This window comes from Neofelis nebulosa, chromosome 13 (genome assembly GCF_028018385.1).
Source record: "Neofelis nebulosa isolate mNeoNeb1 chromosome 13, mNeoNeb1.pri, whole genome shotgun sequence".
Taxonomy (NCBI): Eukaryota; Metazoa; Chordata; class Mammalia; order Carnivora; family Felidae; genus Neofelis; species Neofelis nebulosa.
The window spans coordinates 2,220,739-2,243,365 of NC_080794.1; the positions used below are offsets into that span (position 1 = coordinate 2,220,739).

General features: G+C 44.7%; 1 protein-coding gene across 7 annotated transcripts in view; it reads right to left on the reverse strand.

Annotated features, from left to right (window-relative positions):
- Nucleotides 1-637: 637 nt before the first annotated feature.
- TTC13 (tetratricopeptide repeat domain 13) overlaps nt 638-22,627 on the reverse strand; it is an 83,436-nt gene continuing 61,446 nt past the window's right edge. For 4 of the 7 annotated variants that reach the window (XM_058696125.1, XM_058696123.1, XM_058696121.1 and 1 more), the window contains 9 exons: nt 21,873-21,965; nt 20,479-20,562; nt 19,570-19,654; nt 8,877-8,986; nt 6,804-6,939; nt 5,530-5,609; nt 2,792-2,870; nt 2,560-2,639; nt 638-1,102 (listed from right to left, as the gene is read on the reverse strand). In XM_058696125.1, the coding sequence (XP_058552108.1) occupies nt 988-1,102; nt 2,560-2,639; nt 2,792-2,870; nt 5,530-5,609; nt 6,804-6,939; nt 8,877-8,986; nt 19,570-19,654; nt 20,479-20,562; nt 21,873-21,965 (862 nt within the window). In that variant the 3' untranslated portion in view covers nt 638-987. The remainder of the gene's footprint in view (nt 1,103-2,559; nt 2,640-2,791; nt 2,871-5,529; nt 5,610-6,803; nt 6,940-8,876; nt 8,987-19,569; nt 19,655-20,478; nt 20,563-21,872; nt 21,966-22,627) is intronic. The other 3 variants (XM_058696126.1, XM_058696124.1, XM_058696122.1) reach the window with 1 other exon arrangement.

Genomic DNA, 22,627 nt, shown 5'->3' on the forward strand with positions numbered 1-22,627 from the left:
GTCACCTTGATCAAAAGCTGGGTTCTACCGAGCCGGGCACATAACGGCTCACGTCCAGCGTCACTAAAGTCAAGCACGATGTCCTGGCGTGCTACCCCTTACGTGAGATTTCAAGACAAGGAGTAAATAGCAGGGAGCAGCGAACAGTTTCTGATCTGGAAATGGCAACAATTTAATGAACCCATTTTACTGTCATTCACCCTGCCTCGGTTGGGGGGGGGAGGGGGGGCATCATTCACTTCCCGAACGTTTTTACACCTGTAAGTGACACTAGTTCGCAGAATAAAAACATACGTAATCCAGTGTCAAAAACCGGTGAGTTATAGAAACCACCCCTCGTTTATTTTTTCCAACACAGAGAAAAAAAAAAAAAAAAAAACCGAAACAAAACATGGTTCCATAATCCAGTGTTTGGGTCACTGGCAAATACAGTCTGCATCAGTCACAATAGACGTCCCTGGCTGTGAGCGCTGTGGGGCACGGTGGTGGCCCGCGAGTGTCCTATCGTTCGAATAAAACGGGGGTCGCACGCGTGAAGGTCACGTGAGGGGAAACAAGATGGCCTACCACGATGTGCACATAAAGGAGGTCTTTGAAAAATACCCAGATCTCTAAAGGAATGGAAACACTCCTGTGCTGTGGCTGGTTTTGTTCCTTTTAATGACCGATGTTTGGCTTTTCAAGCGAACTTCTCGGCCGTAAGGAAGGAGCCGTATGACATTGTGGGTGGAAGCCGACGAGGCTGGTGACCTCTAGACACGCTTTCCTGCCCCGACACGGAGCCAGCTCTCTTCCCCCCAAAACCCTCTTCCGTGATTTTTGTTATGGTTCACAAAAGTAAAGAAAATGATTTCAAGTATTCAATTCCTATCAAAAATTGGTATCAAAAGTAATAAAGGACCTAGTTTCTTTAGAATGCCATGTTTTAAAAAATAACTTAGGAAGCAAGAGGTCCGGCCCTTTACTTGTATAAATACCACAGCGTGACTAGAGTTTCTTAAGACAACGTGGAGAGGAGTCAGTGTTTAGCACCTCGATCATTGATCTTAACGTTGGGAACGTCTCTGACACGGACGGGAGACTCTTATAAGAAGGTGAAATACTACAAAAGAGAAACACAAAGAAGGAAGAGAAAAATTAACACAGATTTACCAAAAGTGGCAAAGCTTATATTTATTCCTATGACATTACTCTCTTTCCAACAACCCCGTGTGTGTAACGTCAGAGGCGCTGTGAACAGAACGGATGCCTCTACTGCGGTGGGCTGGGATACCTGTCGGCTCCCACAACGAGCTGCTTGCAGAGTGTTAACCAGAGTCTTCGGGAAGGAAAATTAAACTCTGATGTACACGTGACTGTGACACACACACGTCCCGTCGGGGCGCATGCTAGACTTGAATCAGAGACACGGGGCCCAGGCCCACCTCGCTCCTTATTGGCAAGGGGACTTTCTCCAGCCCCTACTCTTATCAGTAGCAACGGGGACAGTCTCCTTAACTCACAGAGTCACCCTGAGCAAAGGAGGAGACAATGGATGCCAAAGGGTGGGGTGAAAGGGCACCTGCTCAGTGGGAGGTAGTTTTTTATTCATTCCTTAAAGACTTGTTGAAGGGTTAACACTATGAAACCGTGTTAACAGAAGCCATATCGTTGACCTTCTGGTCCTCTTACTAAAACATGTGAGAAGAGCAATCCTGAAACGAGAATATACTGGAACGAAGGGTGACCGTTAGCAGCGATCGTTACAAAGCTAATAGAATACTTACAAATCGAACAAGAGTGCACTACAGACATGGATTTCTCTGTCTGAAACAGAGCGCAAATCACCCAGCAATTTTTAGAGCAGCTGTTATGTCTAATAGATGGGACAGGCAAAGTTGGAGGTGACGTAAAACACACGGGGAAGGAGCAAGAATAAATGGGGTCAAACAGTGAGATTTGCTTGTTGTTCATGAACTATTAAAGCACCTACGAGGTTAATTTCGTCCCAAATTTCCTGGAAACAAGAATCGGGAAAGGGCAGGAGGGTGCTGGACTTCTCCTGGTAGCCGCTGGGGATGATGTCCGGTTAGCATTTACTAGTATTTACTAACCACTCACGTGTATTCCTTGCCTACGTTACAATGTAGTGCCACCTTCTCAAAGTCTACAGTGCAGTAAAAATGCGGCTGAATGGGCAAAGTGCACCCACTCAGAGTAAGTCTGAAATGGGTCCAGCTCACCCTCCTCCAATTCCCTCCTGAACCCTAGCAGTTTGGGATAAAGGGTAAAAATTAGCCAAGAGAGACAAATCCCTGATTATATATAAGGAAGACGTTTGTAACTTTTCTCTCCCACACCAGTGCCCTTGCCTTTTATTCGTTATTTGTTTTTCATCTGTGGACTCCCCCTTTTCAGGGGGTCTTACACGCCCCCTGGCAACGTGGATTCCATCACAGGCAGAGTGAGAACTCGCGAAGGGAGCACAGCCCCAGTCTCGCACAGCCCCAAAAGGAGCAGGAAGTCCCCTCCCTACTTCGGAGGAAACGTCTTTTTGTTGACCCCCCACCAAACAGTTACCTTTTCAGGTTCATCCAGCTTTTGGCTATTTTGCTAAAGGCTTCTGAACCCGGGGCTGTCATAGCTTCAAAGTCGACTAACTGAAAAAGAAGGAAGTTGAGGGATGGCATTAGTGTGGGGGAGAAGAAAGGCTCCCTCGGAGATCTGTTTAACTTCTGGACCGCACCGCAAAAACCCAAGGACTGGAATTTCAGCGCTCAGCCCGCCATCCGCCCTTCCAGGGTCAATGTACCTTCCCTTTGGGAATTTTTCCTGTTACTTCCTTTCCACTTGCCATCAATGCTCCCACGATCACGGAGTAAGCTATCACACTGTTTAAACAAAGAACAACGACCAGTCAGTCCCAGTCCACGGACAGGTACTGTGTGAAACCTCATTATGGATTTTCCACCATGGAAGACGGCATTTTATCTCTTTTAAGAATTCTCTAGAAATTAAACTTCAAAATAGTTTGTCTTAAAAATATTTACTAATTTACTCCAATAAAAATATTTACAGATTCGCTATTTTAAGGGTAAATGTGACTCGGGACATTCTTCTTTTTTTTTTTCTCAATGTTTATTCATTTTTGAAGGAGAGAGAGAGAGAGAACAAGAAGGAGAGGGGCAGAGAGAGGGAGACAGAGAATCCCAAGCAGGCTCCGTTCTGTCAGCGCAGAACCTGATGCTGGGCTTGAACCCAGGAACCGTGAGATCATGACCTGAGCTGAAATCAAGGGTTGGACGCTCAACCAACTGAGCCACCCAGGCGCCCCCAGAATATTCTTTTTCTGAGGAAAAAGTGTTTCTTTTATTTAGCAGTTTTCTTCCCACCTGGCTTTTCTATTCTTATAAAGTAATGAATTAGAAAATGTGTCTGCTTCTATTTCCAGCAACTGCACCCAGTGTGGCTTTTAAAATGCATATATACAATACACTTTGTAATATAAACATATTAATCGTATTGTTTAAGCATTAAAACCTTTGGCCCACAAAGAAGAAAAGCAGAACACCTTCTCAGATTGCGCTAACAGCCTGCTTGGAAAATTGACGCGTCATGTAAATTTCCTTCCTGGCATGTAACAGACTCTCTCTTGCTTCTGACATTTAGTACACACCGACTATGTGTGCCCCTGTGCAGGGCACCCTGGGCAAAGATAACCAGCATGAGGCTCTGGCCTCTGAGAGCAAGCAGCCAGACCCGGGAGGCAGACAGCAAGAGAGCTGCAGACAAAGCCTCCCGTGTGCAGTGAGCGAAGCCTGGGGGTCACCCAAGGGGACGACCCCACGGAGGCCAAGGGCATGCATGCAGGCTACACCTTCAGGGCTGGGGTGGAGCAAAGGGGGCAGAGAAGAAGGAAGGGAAGTAGCTGGCGCAGAGGGAGAGCACACGTGGACACGAAGGGGTGAGGCATGGCGGGCAGCCGTGCAGGACAGGGCAACGGGAAGACCCTTGAGAAGCTCCGCAGGGCAGTAAAAGGGCAGAGGAAGGAGGGCGGTGAGGAGGCCAAGGCAAGCTAGGATCAGATGGGACGGGCACTATGCGTGACGACCCCGAGTTTGCACCTGAGCCGCTAGGTACAAAGAACGGGGGCAGAGAGGCTGAATCACTGTGTTGTTCACCTGAAACCAGGGTAACATTGTAGGTTACCTGTACTGGAATTAAAACCAACCAAACAAACAAACAAAAGAACTGGGGCAGAGAGGGGAAGGAGGAAAGCCTGGAAGAAGGGAGACTAGCCAGAAAGGTATGGGTGACGAGGGTTTGAACTGTGGCAGTAGCTGCGAGCAGTAGAGAGGACAGACCCAACCGGATTAGGGACTGAATACATGTAGGCTCGGGGGGGGGGGGGGGGGGGGGGGGGGGGAGAAGTGCAGGTGATTATAGTTGTAGGTCACCCCCCTCCTGTGTCACCACGAGCCAGCAGAGCTGCTGTGAGGACAAAACGGAAAATGCTGGCTATCCTCGCGGAGCCTGCTTAGGTGGTTGATAAAAGGGGGTGGGCAGGGGCGTGCTCACATCACACGTTCAGTGCGCACCCTAATAACAGTTAGGCTGAGGTCACAATATTTACGCTCTTGGTTTGTCTCCATGCCTTCTCACAGCAAAACTTACTTCCATGTTTAGGAGAGCTTTACTTTTAAAGTATTGAAGCTAAGGACATTCAAGTATATTATTTTGGCCAAAATATCGTGAATTCAAGTCTGTGCCAGCAACAGCACATGCCCCTTCCCTGATCTACGGCTCAGAGAATAAACAGAAAACTCTGCAGACTCACCCCTCCGTCTTAATGACACCTGAAAGGCTCCTGATGGATTCATAAGTAGTGAGAATTTGTTCACAATAATAAAAGTAGTATGGAATGGTTGGTAATCAAAAAGTATAAAACTGATGGGCAAAAACTGGGAGGAAGGGGAGAAGAAGGAAGGGTAACAGTCTGGGCCAATACGAGAAGTTAAAATACAGTGAGTACAACGCATGCACATAGTAGGCCTTCAATATACTTGTGTTGAATGAATGAATCCCTGACCTGTAAAACTTTTTTTTTTTTAAGATTTCTTTCAGGTGTGTTTATTTTGAGAGAGAGACAGAGAGCGAGAAGGAGCAGGGGAGGGGCAGAAAGAGAGGGGGAGAGAGACAATCCCAAGCAGGGTTCCGCCCTGTCAGCACGGAGCCCAAGGCATGGTTCAATCTCATGAACTGTGAGATCATGACCTGAGCCAAAATTAAGAGTTGGACAGTCAACTGACCGAACCCCCCAGATGCCCCCCTAACCTGTAAAACTTAAGCACACTATCTTCGAACAATCTTTCATAATTCTTTAAATGATATGGTAGATTGAGGACATAATATCTGGGTGGATTTTGGAAAAGACAAAAGGGAGTTTCTTGCCATTGCCTGGGGGTATGTAGTACAAGCAAAAAAGAGTATGTTTTTTCAATGTAAAAACTTTTATTTAAAAACAGTTTTAAATTATAGGGTATCACTCACCTGGATCCTCGAGAGAGTGGCATTAAATTATAAAAGTAGTAAACCAAGGATAAGATTAAGTTGCAAACAGCATCAGCTTCCTAGGGGGTAAAAAAAAAAAAAGACACATGCTCATGAATTTAAATACTAGATTATACACTAGTTTCTTACGAGGTGACAAGACATAAGAATCGTTTACATCAAGGAAAGGGTTATTTCATGCCTCTCCTACAGGAACCTACGTTCCCATTCTTGAATACTTCATACTCTTTGCTGCCATTTTTTCCTTTTATTAAAAAAAAATGCTTTTAAGTTTATTTATTTATTTTGAGAGAGAGCGTGTGTGTGTGTGTGTGTGCGCAGGGGAAGGGCAGAAAGAAAGGGAGAGAGAATCCCAAGCAGGCTCCCCGCAGTCAGTGCAGAGCCCGACGTGGGGCTTGAATTCATGAACCGCGAGATCGTGACCTGAGCCAGACCAAGAGCCGGGCGCTTAACCGACTGAGCCACCCAGGCACCCGCTACCACTTCTTCCTAATGAAAGGGTATGCATACAGTTTGGTTTCGAGCAATATTTTCTGAGCTGTTGTTAAAACTGAAACCTTCTCTGATAAACATAAAAATCTCAGCCTCCTTTAATGTTACTTGACACGTCAAAATATATATTAAGATTTAAACAAAACAAAGCGCTTATTAATGCTGAGGATGGTTTCCCAAGATTCTGATAGGCACACCCTCTGCGCCGAGATTTACGTGATAAATACACTTAATTACGTAAAAACCTGAATGCTTAATTGTAGGCATGAACTGATTGAATGCACGAGAAATGAACGGACTTCCCAAGGACCACGGATATCCACTCCAGAATGCGGATACTCTCAGCACAGCGGTAGCTGCTATCAACAAGGGGGCAGGCCAGATCCTGCCTCCAAGGAGACCCCTCGAGTTGGGGTGGGACCCGGAGGGAAGAGGTCACAGACCAGGAAAGGCCCACTGAGTGCAGCATGGGCTGCTGTCACTCTGGACCGACTTGTTCACTTCAATCTTGAGAAAGCCCAGACTTATAGCAACTATATAAATGTATCATTGCCCTTCCTCAGTCACTATCATTACTAAATACAGTAATTGTTTCCATAAGAATATTAAAAAGAAGTATTTATAGGTCATCAATGAAAACCGATCTCAAGCATAAGGTGCACGCACAATACCAGCGAAAGGGTAGAGGCTTTAAAAAGGTTACAAAAGAATCCTAGGAAGCATGGATAAAATGGAAAAAACCAAAAAACCAAAAAACCTACCCCAAATTCTGATGAAAGGATCAGTACTTTTCCTTTTGCTGTTAGATCTTTATAAAGTGCATCTATTTCGGCATGATATAATTGTGTTCTTTCTTCTGTGGTTTGTGTTTCCACAGAAAACAGTATGTTGCCAACCCTAAAAATACAACAATGTGTGTCAGAGGCACGTATCATACAATTCAAAGAGCCAAACACAGAAAGCAAAAAAAAAAAAAAAAAAAAAAAAAGGAAGGAACCAGTAGGTCGATGTGGCACAAGACGTGTGAGAGTGTATCCCACCTAACTACAGCCAGATTAAGGCGTGTTCCCTAAGCATGCAATTTTTTCACAAAATACAATATTCTGTTCAGTCTAACCACGTGTACCTATAGGAGCTTAAGCTAATATAGAAGGAAACTACACATCGTAAAAATGAGGGCATAGTAAATATTTTCTCAGACAGCCACCCTATTATGACTGAAGATCGGGAGCCAGCACTGTGCGCAGAAGAAGTTCAAGGACTCCAAGATGTCTTTTCAAGCTTTTGCTGCACACCTGGCTACACGCCAGGTACTACGGAGGATAGAAAGTTGAGGCAACAGGCGTTTATCATATAACTAAACAGTTCTTAGATCTTGTAAAGAAGAACACAGCACAGCTGTTGCATTTACTGGGAAAGGGACAGAGCCCTGAGGCCATCAATTATTATAAGACCATATGCATCACCTAGTTCCTCAGGGTTCAAAAGAGGGAGATTAGGTCTAATTTGGAAAGACATGGACGAAAACAGGAAATGCTTCATGGAGGAAGGGGCCTGAATTTGAAAATCAGGACGGGAGTGAGAGAGGCTCAGAAGCAGGGGGTGGGAGGTGACCGCAGGGAACAAGCAGCCCAGCTGAATCAGCAGGCCAAGTTCAAGCAGGAAATGTTGCTCGAGGCTGCATCACAAAAGGTCTTTCGTGTCTGGCAGGGGAGGTGGTCTCAGTATCCACAGGCAGTGGAGGGTCTGCAGTGGGGAGCCACCAGGAGACGGGGACGGAGACACCAGTTTTGAATCTACTTGTGCTGTGGGGGAGGGTGGCACATGGGTTGGGGGGGGGGTACACCCAAAATTCAAGGGATATGGAGGCTCCTAGGTGAAGCTTGGAGTTCAGATATAAGTAAGACTGGTTAATGAAAACGGTCACTGCAGTGCTATATTTTATAAAGTGAAAATGAGAAACACTCTAAATGGTCAGTAACAGAAAAGTAGTAAGAGAAACTCAAAAATATCCATCAAATGAAATACTCTGTAATCATTACAAATGCTTATAAGAGTATGAGAAAATGTTCATGATCAGGTAATGGTAAGGGTAGAAAAGAAACAGGTTATAAAACAATGTGGAGTACAACCTCAGTTTTTAAGGAAAACAACCTAATGATTTTCTTTTTTATCTTTGCCTATCTGTGCATTCTAAAATTTTTTTTTAACGTTTATTTATTTTTGAGACAGAGAGAGACAGAGCATGAACGGGGGAGGGTCAGAGAGAGAGAGGGAGACACAGAATCGGAAACAGGCTCCAGGCTCTGAGCTGTCAGCACAGAGCCCGACGCGGGGCTTGAACTCACGAACGGCGAGATCATGACCTGAGCTGAAGTCGGAGGCTTAACCGACTGAGCCACCCAGGCGCCCCTCTAAATTTTCCATAATAAGGCTGCACTAATCTCATAACATATTAAAACCTATATCCAAAAAAATCTTACAATGGCTTTCTATCTGCCGATCTGTCATCTTTTTTCGTTTTGTCATTAAGAGTGTTGCCCACAAGGAACTTTAAGAACCCAGAAGAATGCTTTCCACAAAGCACATTAGACATTATACTTAATATCTAGAAAGTTGTTAGATAGCAGCACAGTCGAATGTCTGCTGGCGTAATACTCTAAAAGTCACGTTAAAAACATAACTGGCTATAGCTGCACGCTGGACCTTGACAATTTTCATTTCAGGATAAAGCAAAAGTCTGGTAGGTCTAACCTCCCGTGGCAATAATCAGGTGCATGCGCACTTCCTCACACCAGCCCGCCTTCACGCCCATGCTTAGGAAGCATACGTACTTGTCCCCCGTAATCGTGATTGTGAATCCATCGTATTCCTTGCCTTGATCTTTGAGGCTGGGAACTTTCGTGTTCACAGTGAACCCATCCTTCGTTTTAGTATTAAACTGCTTTCGGGGAAAACAAATTCACATTACTAGCGTATAACTCATTGTAAACCCCCAACTGCTATTCTGTAGCATTGACTCTGACTTCCATGTTTTGAAGTTTATTTATTTATTTACTTATTTGAGAGAGAGAGAGAGAGAGAGAGAGAGAGAGAGCGCAAGCAGGGGAAGGGCAGAGAGAGAAGGAGATTCCCAAGCAGGGCGGAGCCGGTTGTAAGGCTCATGACCTAAGCTGAAACCGAGAATCGGACGATTAACCGACCAGCCACCCAGGCGACCCCTGATTTCCATGTTTTTCAGAAGGGTCACCGAAGTTCCCGACACAAGTGACCATGACCACGCCTACCTCTACAGTGACCGAGGGCCCTCTGCCAGTCCCTATGGCCCCACACAGAGCCCAGGGTCAAGTTGCACTGCCCCGGGGCCCCCACGAGAGGCCAGCACAGAAGCTCAGCACACCAGGCTTATAGCTCCCCGAGTCAGCGGGCGTGCTGCTCACTTCTGAGAGCGCCTTTGGGTTTCTCATCATCTTAACTGGCAGCACCTTGGGATTCTTAGCAGGACAGTTGTGCCTAATACCCCCAAAACTCGAAAAACACCTTGTGCTCATGCTCGCGCTCCTTCGAGGCAGTCTGATTTGTCCCGAAAAGTACTCAGAATTCCATCTGTCAAATCGAGAATTTCACACATGTGCACACACAGCTCTGCAGACCACAGAAAAGTATGTTAGAGGGACGACACAGGGCCAAGAATGGCCTTCAGGGGTGACAAGTAGGAAGGCAGTTTCAGAGGAAAATATTTTTAGCAAAACCAAAATGCTAATAGATTTTGTCACCAGTCCGGAAAAATCCTCCCCAGGTTCAATTATTTAGTCTTGCCAGCTGTTTTTGTTCGAACTGATAAGGAACCAAGGATAAAATAAGAAGACGCTGTGCTTTACATAAGCCACTACCAGGGGAAAGGTTGTCTAAACTAGGCAGACCCCTAGTGGTCACTAATTAGGTGGTCACTAATGGTCCAGAGAAGGACCTCGGTCAAACAGACATGAGGCACAGGTGATCAGAGCCAGCACTGGGAACAGGAACAGGAACTCTTTCATGAAGAAAGGGCTTTTATTTTATTTTCTTAAAGTTTATTTATTTAAAAAAATTTTTTTTTAATGTTTATTTATTTTTGAGACAGAGCGTGAGTGGGGGAGGGGCAGAGAGAGAGAGGGAGACCCAGAATCCGAAACAGGCCCCAGGCTCTGAGCGGTCAGCACAGAGCCCGACCCTGGGCTCGAACCCACGAACCGTGAGATCATGACCTGAGCCGAAGTCAGTCGCTTAACCGACTGAGACACCCAGGTGCCCTAAAGTTTATTTTGAGAAAGAGAGACAGTGTGTGTGCGTACTTCAGCAGGGCAGGACAGAGAGAGAGAGGGAGAGAGAATCCCAAGCAGACTCCACGCTCAGTGCAGAGCCGGACGTGGGGCTCGATGTCACAGATCACAAGATCAAGACCTGAGCCAAAATCAAGAGTCGGACACTTAACCAACTGAGCCACCCAGGCGCCCCAAGAAAGGGCTTTTAGGGGAAGAAATGCGTTAACACTTACTACACGCTATTTTCTCATCTGATGCTTACAACATACCGGTAAGACAGGTATGTTTTCTGGCATAGTCTCAATCCTGCAGAGGAGGAAACCAGCTGGGAGGGGAGGGCCCGGCAGGAGTTACTGAGCCGGGAGTGGCAGTGGCCTCCAGACCACATTATATGCTGATAAGCTGCCTCAAGGGAAGCTGAGGTAGCCAGTGGACCCTGAACAACGTGATGGGCAGCTGACTGATAACATAAAAGCTGGATTAACACACATTTTGTACGTTGTATGGATCCTGTATTCTTACAATAAAGTAAGCTAGAAAAAGGAAAATCCCAAGGAAGATAGTTACAGCACTGTGACGCCTTTAGAGATAAAAAATCCACATAAGTGGTCTCACGCAGTTCAAACCCATGTTGTTCAACGGTCAATTGTACTTTAACTTGGTTTGTCACTGAAAGCAGATTTCAGTGGAAGCTGTCGTGACATCACATCGCACCAAGCACTGGAGAACCAAAGGTGTTTTATATGCTTCCATGCATGCCCTTAAAAATATCAATATGCCCACAGTCCCGGGTGAAAGCTGGGTGTCCAGGGCCCCGACGGAATGGTCACTTCCGGACCACGGTCAGACAGGCGGGGACCTCACACCGGGCAGGCGCCCGGCCTCTTGGCGGCACCCTGAGTAAATTGCAGGCTTGGAGTCCACTATGCTTTTCTTTTTAAACAAAGAGAATATAAAGTTAAAATCCCCCTAGGCTGCTTTGGTATTCTTCCCAAAAGAGTAAGTTTAAAAGCCTAAAGTACCAACAAGAGGGAGATTAAAAACGAAGACATGCGCCAGTTTTCTTTCTGTACAGGATGTCCCAGAGGCCCTCAGTGGAGCGGTTCTGCCCTCTGGGGGGCATCTGGGGAATTTATGGGAGAGTCTGGTGGCTACAGCGTGGGGGTGGCGGGGAGGCTACCACTGGCACTTAGCAGGTGGGGCTGAAAACACTAGATGTCCCGGGGGGAGGGGGTCAGGGAACAGTCACGCGTTATGCATGACTGCCAATGCCCCACTGGACTGCCATGTAGATGACGAACTTATTTACAATTTAATAATTCCTGGGGCGCTTGGGTGGCTCAGTCCGTTAAGCGTCTGTCTTCGGCTCAGGTCATGATCTCCAGGTCTGTGAGTTCAAGCCCTGCATTGGGCTCTGTGCTGACAGCTCAGGGCCTGGAGCCTGCTTCCGATTCTGTGTCTCCCTCTGCCCCTCCCCTACTCGCACGCGCACACACACACACATACACACACACTCTCTCTCTCTCTCTCTCAAAAATAAAATAAACATTAAAAACATTTAAAATAATATTTTAATAGTTACTTGGGCCTAGAACCAGACTCCATTTCACACTTAGACACTAAACATTTGTTAACATAGTTTTAATCCACGCTGAATTTTCCATGAAGGCGAATAGCACATCCAACTGGGGAAACAGGATTATTAGGCACTGTTTGGAAGTTTACCATTTCAAAAAACGCTGTCACCAGCAGCTCGTGATACCAGAGTCAGCAAATCACACTGATGTGGGGCTGCGTTTGTAGCTGCCCTGTTCACCCCCCTTTTTCCGCAGGTGTAGTAAGCAACCAGCTACTTCTTTCTGGCTTCTGTGAAGACGTGTCTGAATCCAACATCCTAACACAGACGCTATTCTGTTACAAATGATTTACCATTTAGACCTCCTTTATGGCACTACGTTGGCCTTTTAAAGAATTATTTTGCGTAGGTGTGATATATTCTCTATGAATTTCATTTGAATGCAGTGAAAAAGGTGTCTGATACTAGAGTAGATTTTTTTTTTTTTAAGTTTATTCTGAGAGAGAGAGAGAGAGAGGGAGAGAGGGAATCCCAAGCAGGCTCCAAGCTCTTCAGTGAGGACAGAGCTTGACGTGGGGCTTGATCCCACAAACCGCGAGGTCATGACCTGAGATGAAATCGAAGAGTCGGGCACTTAAGCAATTGAGCCACCCAGGCACCCCAATACTACAGTAGCTTTGAGAAGGTTGGGAACCACTGCGTCAGTGCATCAGGTCCTTGCAATAACCCCTGAAACAGGCCTGGAGAGAATCAGTGCTCTTAGCAGACAAGAGCCTGGGACTTAGACAGTGGAAGAGGTGAATGTGGACCCTGGTGTGCAGAGTATTAGCTCGCTGCTTTGTTCATGACCTGATCCTTCCTGCTCTCATTCCTCAGAAATGGGTAAGATCAGAGGGCACCTGGGCGGCTCAGTCGGTTGAGCGTCTAACTTCAGCTCAGGTCATGATATCATGGTTGGTGGGTTTGAGCCCCGTGTCGGGCTCTGTGCTGTCAGGATGGAGCCTGCTTGGAATCCTCTGTCCCCCTCCTTCACTGCCCCTCCCCTATCATGCTCTCTCTCACAAAAATAAATAAACATTTTTTAAAAATTAAGAAAGAAATGGAGGGACGCCTGGGTGGTTTAGTTGGTAGAGCACCCGACTCTTGGTTCCGGCTCAGGCCATCTCACGGTTCCTGAGTTCGAGCCCCGCATCGGGCTCCACGCTGGCGGTGCGGAGCCTGCTTGGGATTCTCTCTCTCCCTCTCTCTCTTCCCCTCCCCCACGCACGCTGTCACTCTCTCTCAAAATAACCTAATAAACTTAAAAAAAACAAAAGAAATGGATAAGTTCTGGTTCTTCATGTCAATTTCTTAAATTTCATCTGATGTACATCAAACCTCTCTACTATAGCTACAAGGAGAACACTGATTCACGTTTTAAAGTTCAAACCATTAATTGAAAAAAAAATATCCAGGGGCGCCTGGGTGGCGCAGTCGGTTAAGCGTCCGACTTGAGCCAGGTCACGATCTCGCGGTCCGTGAGTTCGAGCCCCGCGTCAGGCTCTGGGCTGATGGCTCGGAGCCTGGAGCCTGTTTCCGATTCTGTGTCTCCCTCTCTCTCTGCCCCTCCCCCGTTCATGCTCTGTCTCTCTCTGTCCCAAAAATAAATTAAAAACGTTGAAAAAAAAATTTAAAAAAAAAAAAAAAAAAAAGAAAAAAAAATATCCACCTTCTGTTGCCAAATTGTTGAGTAGTTATAATCTGGGGTAGAGGCAATGTTTGTAAAATTGTAACTTCTTAATAGATTATACTTTTAAACAATGATTTCTGTCCCCATAAGTGTACTTCATCTTGAATTGCAATATTTCTGATAGCGACATGCTACACTCACATTCTCTTTTCATTAGCATTTGCCTGGTACGCCTTTCTCCCTGCAAACAGCATGTAGCTGGACTTTAAAAAACCAATCTGAAATCCTCAGTCTTTCACTGAGGGGATCAATTATAACACCACGTTGACTTGTCACTGTCATTCCCTACATTTCCTAGCCCACCCTACTTTTTTATCCCCCTCTTTTTCTAAGCTTTGAGTTGAATTGACATTGTTTTCTTTATGCCGTTTTCCTGCCTTCTACAGGTCTAGACGATGATACGTTGCATCTCTGTTGTTTCAGTGTTTGCCTTTAAATTTTTAGTATAGATATTTTAAACACGCATTTTTCTGTCGATATCATGGGTCAGTGATTATACTGTCTCACTGAAAAAACAAATACCTTAGTAACAGTTTTACTTCCTTTCTCTACTTTCTCTAACCTCTAATGTTGACATTATCCAGTATTTTAATTCCAGACATACATATTTTTAAACATCAGGTGTTAACAATTCATTTCATTGGTTTATTTGTTCACCACGATTTCTTATATCTCGTGTTTTCTTCTCTCTTGGGCTTATTTGATGAGAGTATATATGCCCTTCAATCATTTTGACAAAGAAAATCTACACTTGGTGAAATTCCTAAATAACTGTATGTTTGAAACAGTTTTTATTTTACCCTCACACTTGAACGCTGGTAGAGTAGGTTCAAATAAATTTCCCTTCGGTGTCTTCTAGAATCCACTACTGCTGCTGGAAGGAAGTTGGGCATCAGTGAAATTCTCCTTCCTTAGTTTTTCTTTCTTTCTTTCTTTCTTTCTTTCTTTCTTTCTTTCTTTCTTTCTTTCTTTCTTTCTTTCTTTCTTTCTCTTTCTTTTCTGGAAGCTTGAAGATGTTCTTTTTACTCTTTGTGTGTTAAAATAAATATGTAACATAAAATTTGCCACTTTAACCATTTGTGAATGTATAGATCAATGGCATTAAGAACGTTCAGACCTCATCAAGATAAAAAGTGTCTGCACAGTGAAGGAAACAATCAGCAAAACCCACAGGAGTAGGAGAAGGCAACCAACGGAATAGGAGAAGATATTTGGAAATGACCTATCAGATAAAGGGCTAGTATCCAAAATCTTAAAGATCTTACCAAACTCAACACCGAAAAAACAAATCATCCAGTGAAGAAATGGGCAAAGGACATGAATAGACACTTTTCCAAAGAAGACACCCAGATGGCTAACAGACACATGAAAAAACTGCTCAACATCACTCATCATCAGGGAAATACAAATCAAGACCACAACGAGATAGCACCTCACACCTGTCAGAATGGCTCACATTCACAACTCAGGCAACATCAGATATTGGCCAGGATGCAGAGAAGGAGGAACCCTTTTGCACTGCTGGTGGTAATGCAAACTGGTGCAGCCTCTCTGGAAAACAGCATGGAGGCTCCTCAAAAAATTAAAAATAGAACTACCCTGGGACCCAGCAATTGCACTACTAATGGAATATTACTTGGTGATCAAAAAGAATGGAATCCTTCCATTTGCAACAATGTGAATGGAACTAGAGTGTGTTATGCTAAGTGAAATAAGTTAGTCAGAGAAAGACAAATACCATATGACTTCACCCATAAGGGGAATTTAAGATGAACATGAGGGAAGGGAAACAAAAATAATATAAAAACAGAGAAGGAGACAAACCATGAGAGACTTCTAAATATAGAGAACAGGGCGCCTGGGTGGCGCAGTCGGTTAAGCGTCCGACTTCAGCCAGGTCACGATCTCGCGATCCGTGAGTTCGAGCCCCGCGTCAGGCTCTGGGCTGATGGCTCGGAGCCTGGAGCCTGTTTCCGATTCTGTGTCTCCCTCTCTCTCTGCCCCTCCCCCGTTCATGCTCTGTCTCTCTCTGTCCCAAAAATAAATTAAAAAAAAATAATAAATAAATAAATAAATAAATAAATAAATAAATAAATATAGAGAACAAACTGAGGGTTGCTGGAGGGGTGCTGGGTGGGGGGGGATGGGCTAACTGGGTGATGGGCATTAAGGAGGGCACTTGTGATAAGCGCTGGGTGTTATATGTAAGTAAGTGATGAACAACTCAATTCTATTCCTGAAATCATTATTACACTATATGTTAACTTGGATTTAAATAAAATAATAGCAGTAAAAGGAAAAGTTCACATTGTTTGCAACCATCACCACTAACCTTCCACAGAACTTTTTTCATCATCCCAAATAGAAGCTCTGTCTCCCTCCCCCAACCCCTGGCAACCATCTTTCTACTTTCTGTCTCTATGAATTTGACTCCTCTGGACACCTCATATAAGTGGAATCGTAGGGTATTTGTCCTTTTGTGACTGGTTTATTTCACTCTGCCTAATGTCCTCAAGCTTCATCTGTGCTGTAGCCTGTGTTAGAATTCCCTTCCTTCTTCAGGCTGAATAATACCCCATCGTATGGCCATGCCACATATTATTTATCCATTCATCCATTAATGGCCCCTTGGGTTGCTTCTGTCTCTTGGCTACTGTGAATAATACTGCCATGAACGTGGGTGTACAAATATCCAAGTCCCTGCTTTCAATTCTTTTGAATATACACCTAGAAGGGGAGTATTTGGATCTTATCATAATTCTATGTCTAATTTTTTACCTTTATTTATTTATTTATTTTTGAGAAAGGAGTCAGAGGGAGGGGCAGGGAGAAAGGAAGAGAGAGAGAGAGAGAGAGGGAATTCTAAGCAGGCCCCACATTCAGCACAAAGATCATGACTGGAGCCGAAATCAAGAATCAGACTCTCAACTGACTGAGCTACCCAGGCTCCCTTCTACATCTAATTTTTTTGAGGAACTCTCTTTAATCTTGAAGTCCCCAAATTTTATCAGAATGTGTCTAGGTGTCAATATTGAGCATCATGCTGAACATCTAGGAGGCCCTGCATTGATCTTTTCATCTCTCCACAAGCTTTCCTTCTATTATTTTGTTGACTAACCGCTCTGTTTCTTTATCTTTCTTCTCTCCTTTCTGATCTCTATCAGGTCCGTTCTTCATCTTCCGCATTCATCGTCTCTCATATTTTATATTTCTTTGTCCTTGTATACTATATTCTGGGAGAATTTACTGATTGGATTTTCCAGCTCACATGTATTTGATATTCATCTGTCTTTAATCTACTAGTCTTAACTAGCGGAGATTTTTTTTTTTTAATCATGAGTATTCTATTTCCTTTTTATTGCTACTGTCTGTCTACCTATCTACCTATCATATGATACTGGCTCAAATCTCTCAGAAAGTTAATTTATGTATGTTTCATTGAGGTAAAGTTTATATACAATGAACCTCATGTGTATTGTGTATAATTTGATGCATTTTGACAAATATATACACCCATGTATCTACTATTCTAGTCAAGATATAGTGTAGTTTCATCATTCTGGAAAGTTTTCTCCTACCCCTTTCAGGTAAACCTCACTCCTCAGAAGCCATCACTGTTCTGCTGTCTCTCTAGATCAGTCAAACTTCTTACAAATGGAATCATACTCTTCTGTATGCGACTTCCTTTGCCCCACATAATGTTTCTAAAGTTCCCCCCGCTGCTGTGTGTTAGCAGTACCCTTTCTCCGTATTATTATTGAGTAGTGTGTTCCATCTCTGGCCTCCTCTGAGGAACGACGACTGACCCTCATAAGGCATCCTGACCTGGAAGACAGCCTCTGGACAAGGAAAGCTGAGGACTGGCACACAAACCTGGGGCCATTTGCAAAACTAAAGTAGTGTTTTCTCTGACACCACTGACTTTCGCGTCCTCCAATTTTCTTTTGGTTCTTTTTATAGTTTCCATTCTCCTGCTCAGGTTCTTCATCACTGTGCTCATGTTTTCCTTTAAGTCCTCGAACATGTTAATGAAACAAAGACTTTAAAAGAGTTCATTGCAACTTCTGGATCTCCTGGGGTCTGTTCCTGTTAACTGGTTTTGGTTTTTGGTTATGGATCACGTTCTCCTGCTTCTTCCTTTGTCTAATAATTAAGAAGTCTAGACTATGTTTCCTTCCTTTAAAGGGTGTTGAGTTTTGTTTTGGCAGGCAATCCAATCACTAGCAGATCCATTTAATCCTCTTAGGCTTGGTTTTCCGTTAGGGTGATCTATTCAGAAATTGTGCTTCGGGGCGCCTGGGTGGCTCAGTCGGTTAAGCGTCCAACTTGGCTCTGGTCATAATTTCGCAGTTGGTGGGTTCGAGCTCTGCATAGGGGTTTGTGCTGACAGCTCAGATCCTGGAGCCTGCTTCAGATTCTGTATCTCCCTCTCTCTCTGCCCCTCCCCTGCTCACACTCTCTCTCTCTCTCTCAGGAAATGAACATAAAAAAAGAAAAAGAAAAAGAAATTGTCCTTTGTCCTAGAATGTGGACCTCATTCTAGGTGGTCTTATACCTACAGTGTGTCCTTTCTGGGGTTGTGAGTAAATGCCCAGGGTGCTCCCAGGATCCCTCCATTCTGGCAAGGTCACAACTCCAATGTCTCTCAGTGGTGTAAAACTGAGGCTACCTCCCTTCGGCTCTCACACCCTGGTGTAAAACCGCTCATACCTCCGTTCAGCTCTCACGCCCATAGCAGCCACTGTCTGCAGGGCCTCTGGGTCTCACCGAGCGAGCAGAGCCCAGCTCTCAGCCAAGCGTGACAAGGAACGCCCATGCTGACCTCTGGGGACTTCTCACCTTGAGCAGCTCTCTCCTCTTCTGTACTCTGCCCTGTAAACTCCAGCCACTTCGGCAGACCCCAACTCCAATCTCTGCCTCCTTAGCTCAGCAAGACCGCCAAACTCTGTTTAGGCTCCACATACACAGCGGTTTAGTAAATAATCCCAGGTAGAAGGCTGGGGTGAACACGGGGCTCACAGAAAGTGTTTCCCTTTCCTCAAAAATCAGTCTTGTAATTGCCAACCCCTGAAAACAGGTGCCTTGTATTTTGTGGAGTTTTATAACTGTTATAGTATGGAAAGGAGGTCAACTATCAAGTACTCCACTGTGACCAGAAGCAGAATTCAACGGTATATACTTTTAAGTTGCCTTCTGTTTCCTGTATCAACTGCTTCCTCACAGCCTTGCTTTTATGTTTGAGACTGATGCCTGTGTTTTATGTGATTTGGGTTATTATTCAGAGGGTGTTTACGTTAGGGTTTTCAGAATGCTTATAATTTTATTATTATTATTTTTTAACATTTATTTATTTATTTATTTTTAATTTTTTTTTTTAACGTTTATTTATTTTTGAGACAGAGAGAGACAGAGCATGAACGGGGGAGGGGCAGAGACAGAGGGAGACACAGAATCGGAAGCAGGCTCCAGGCTCTGAGCTGTCAGCCCAGAGCCCAACGTGGGGCTCGAATTCACGGACCGTGAGATCGTGACCTGAGCTGAAGTCGGAGGCTTAACCGACTGAGCCACCCAGGCGCCCCAACATTTATTTATTTTTGAGAGAAAGAGATAGAGCGTGAGGAGAGGGGCAGAGAGAGAGGGAGACACAGAATCCGAAGCAGGCTCCAGGCTCTGAGCTGTCAGCACAGAGCCCGATGCGGGGCTTGAACTTACGAGCGGTGAGACCACGACCTGAGCCGTAGTGGGACGCACCCCCGACTGAGCCGCATAGGTGCCCCTCAGAATGCTTATAATTTTAAAGTGCTTCTAGCACACTATTAATACACATGCATTAAACGGTTATGAGCTCTTCTTTAAAAAGTGCTCTAGTTGTGTTTTTTCCCTAAAAACACCTACCAGGATTCTGATGATAAACTTACCTTCATAATTGGCAGGAGATCTTCTACTTTGTGCACCTTTTCCAGAGCCTCTCTGACTTCCAACAATCCTTTAGGATTATTAGCTCTTGAAGAGAGAAAAAGAGACAGAGACAGAGGCAGATGGCAAGTAAAATTAATACAGAAACATAATATACAATCCTATTACTTGCTATTACCTTAAGCTTTAATGAATCAACCTCAATTATGAGTAGCTCCATAGTCAAAATGGTGGGCCCAAACAAAAGTTTCTAAATATGGGGATGGTTTAATCCTAATGAATTTGGGGCCGCAGATGACAATTAAGAAAACAGATAGAAGCCCATCTAGAAGGTGAAACGGAGAAACAACAGATTGCTGGCCGGTGGTCGTATATACATGCACGGGTCTCTGGTCATAATCTGGTGATGAAGCCTTCATTCTCATAGACCAATTTTGAAATCAGAAGTGATTTTTTTTTTTTTCCTTTCTACAGTTGCTCAAACGGAAATATCCTGCTAGGTTTTTGTGCCACTTTTATATTTACTTGGTGATAACTATCCATTCAGAATTCTTTCTTCCCCGTGTTCTGTTCACTGTGGGTTCACTATATGGCCTTTCAGGTGAGAGAGAATGAATATTACGGCTGAAACCCCTAATAAAGAAATTCAAAGAAACGTCCTGCTTTTCAGAGAAGGAGATGAGAAAAGTCACAGTATCGTAAGATTAAAACATTTCATGGATTCTGTAAAGCTGTTAAAAGAAGGCTGGTAAGTCATTATCGAAAGGCTTTACGACTCCAAACACTGTGTCAACATTTGATAGACTTTGTTTAGTCTGTCAATAGGCTTAGTTTTCAAGTTTCACAGATACAACTGCTGTAAACTCTACCAAAGCTAGCGATTACCGTGAAAAAGAAAATTGAAGGATTACCCGTGATAAACAAGAATCCTATCTTTAATAAAATGAAGAATTTTCTCAAAATATTCCAGGTATCTCATGTTGATCACCTGGCCCCTGAAAGAAAAAAAAAAAATTAAGAATCGTTTTAGAAAGGACTGTATCAGAAACAACATCTAACTTCCAAGTGAATTCAAGAGAACGGTAAGAGAGCTGTGAGAATAGTGTAGCAAAACAGTCTGGAAACTGTGCTTATTTGCACCCGGTGCATGGAAGAAGCAGAGAACTGTCTTGGCAGGATTGCCCGTCAGCTCTTGCAGCTTTTCCTGGTAGGAGAGGCACCAAACTCAGGCCCGAAGATGCCAAAATGAGGAGAAAAATCCTCAAGTACTTCTACGACGTTCAGCCTTTTTATGCCAATTTCCTTCATGAATCCCTGGACTTTTTCTCCTCTCCTTTGGTTCTCCTGATAGTTCTCCTGTGGTCCAGCTCACACACAGGCTTCATCTCCTCTGCCCACTCTAAATATTATTTTACTCAGGGCACCCGGGTGGCTCAGTCGGTTAAGTGTCCGACTTCAGCTCAGGTCACGATCTCGTGGTTCATGGGTTCGAGCCGGGCGTCGGGCTCTGGGCTGACAGCTCGGAGCCTGGAGCCTGCTTCGGATTCCGTGTCTCCCTCTCTTTCTCTGCCCCTCCCCTGCTAGCGCTCTGTCTCTCTCTCAAAAGTGAAATAAATAAATAAATTTTACTCACATTTCTGTCCCCGCCTCCTAGTTTTAAAACTCTCTCCCAGAACTTCATGTACAGCCGACATACTGATGGACACATCCAACCGGCATGCGTGTGTACAACGTGTTACACACCCAACCGCTCCCTGGGCATCGCTCCCCAGATTCCCTACAGACATCTCAGACCTCAGGTTCGTAACCGTGCACAGGAAGTCACTCCCGTACCCTGCACTTCCCCCCAAGCGCCAGCCCCCAAATGTGGCCATCTCCTTTCTCTCCTATTGTCACCTGGCCTATTGGAAGGACCTCGCACCTGAGCCAGAGAGGGGACCGCCTCCCTGTGGGTCCCTACGCTCTCCTCCATTTCCAACCTGGTGCCAGTGCTCCTGATTCTGCACTCTCTCCTCCATCTCTTCCGCTCCCCCTCCCTTGCACACTTGTTCACCTGAATTATCACACAGTCTCTTCCTAAGAGGAGAGACTGGAGAGGGAACATGGCACGCACTTCATTCTTCCTGCAGCTGGACTCACTCTAAGGAGTGCAGGCGGGACCCTGCAGGTACAGAACTAATCCGTGTGGGCCCTTTTCAAAAAGTCCCCGGGAGAGGATCAAGGGTCGTTCGTCCACGGTCTCCATGACCTGTCTATTTAGAACAAACTCCTGTGCAAACAGGAAAGATGCACAAAGGGTTCCTACCTGATTAAATTGATGTGGTTGTTAAAACCTCTGCTAAGACTTCGTGCTGGCATCTGATCTAACCACAGCACCGGCTGGTCCGGGTCAGCAATCCTGTAAACCAGAGCTTGTTAAAGATGGAGGACTTATAAAACCTAGAAATGTTCAAAAGCATTACCAATGAAACAGGATGAGTCTTTGCAAAGAGTGGGGAGAAAGCAAGTACTCGGCCCATTATCTAAAAGTATGCCACACCAACCTGCTAACTCCAAATAAATGTTCCAATTGGAGCCAGTAGGAAGTCAGTATAGGTTTACTAGAAGAGTAGTATTTTTCTCATGTCAATGAATATCAGTAGCTCCCCACTAAGCCATAGCTGGTTAGCCAGGCACACACTTCAACTATCAAGGGACCAGTACACTACAGTTCATTCAAAGGTACACCCCAGATAATGCGTTCTTTCCAAGAGACGGCTTTTTCTAAAACACTTCGCTTAAAAACGTGCTTGGAAACTTGAGAGCAGTCAGTTCCTATATTTCGTAAACATCGGCTGAAGGCGTTTCAAAGAATAATGATGCCAGCAATTTCCGACAAACTGTAGAGAGGAAAAAGTAACTTACAAGGCATATTGCTAGTAATCAAAACAGAATTCGAAACCCGTCAACTGAGTGGGAGGGGCAGGCTCCCAGTAATGGAATGAATATGTCACGGGGTGCAAGGTACAGCGTAAGGACCACAGTCCTACTGTAAAGGTGTTGTGTGGGACAGATGGGAGC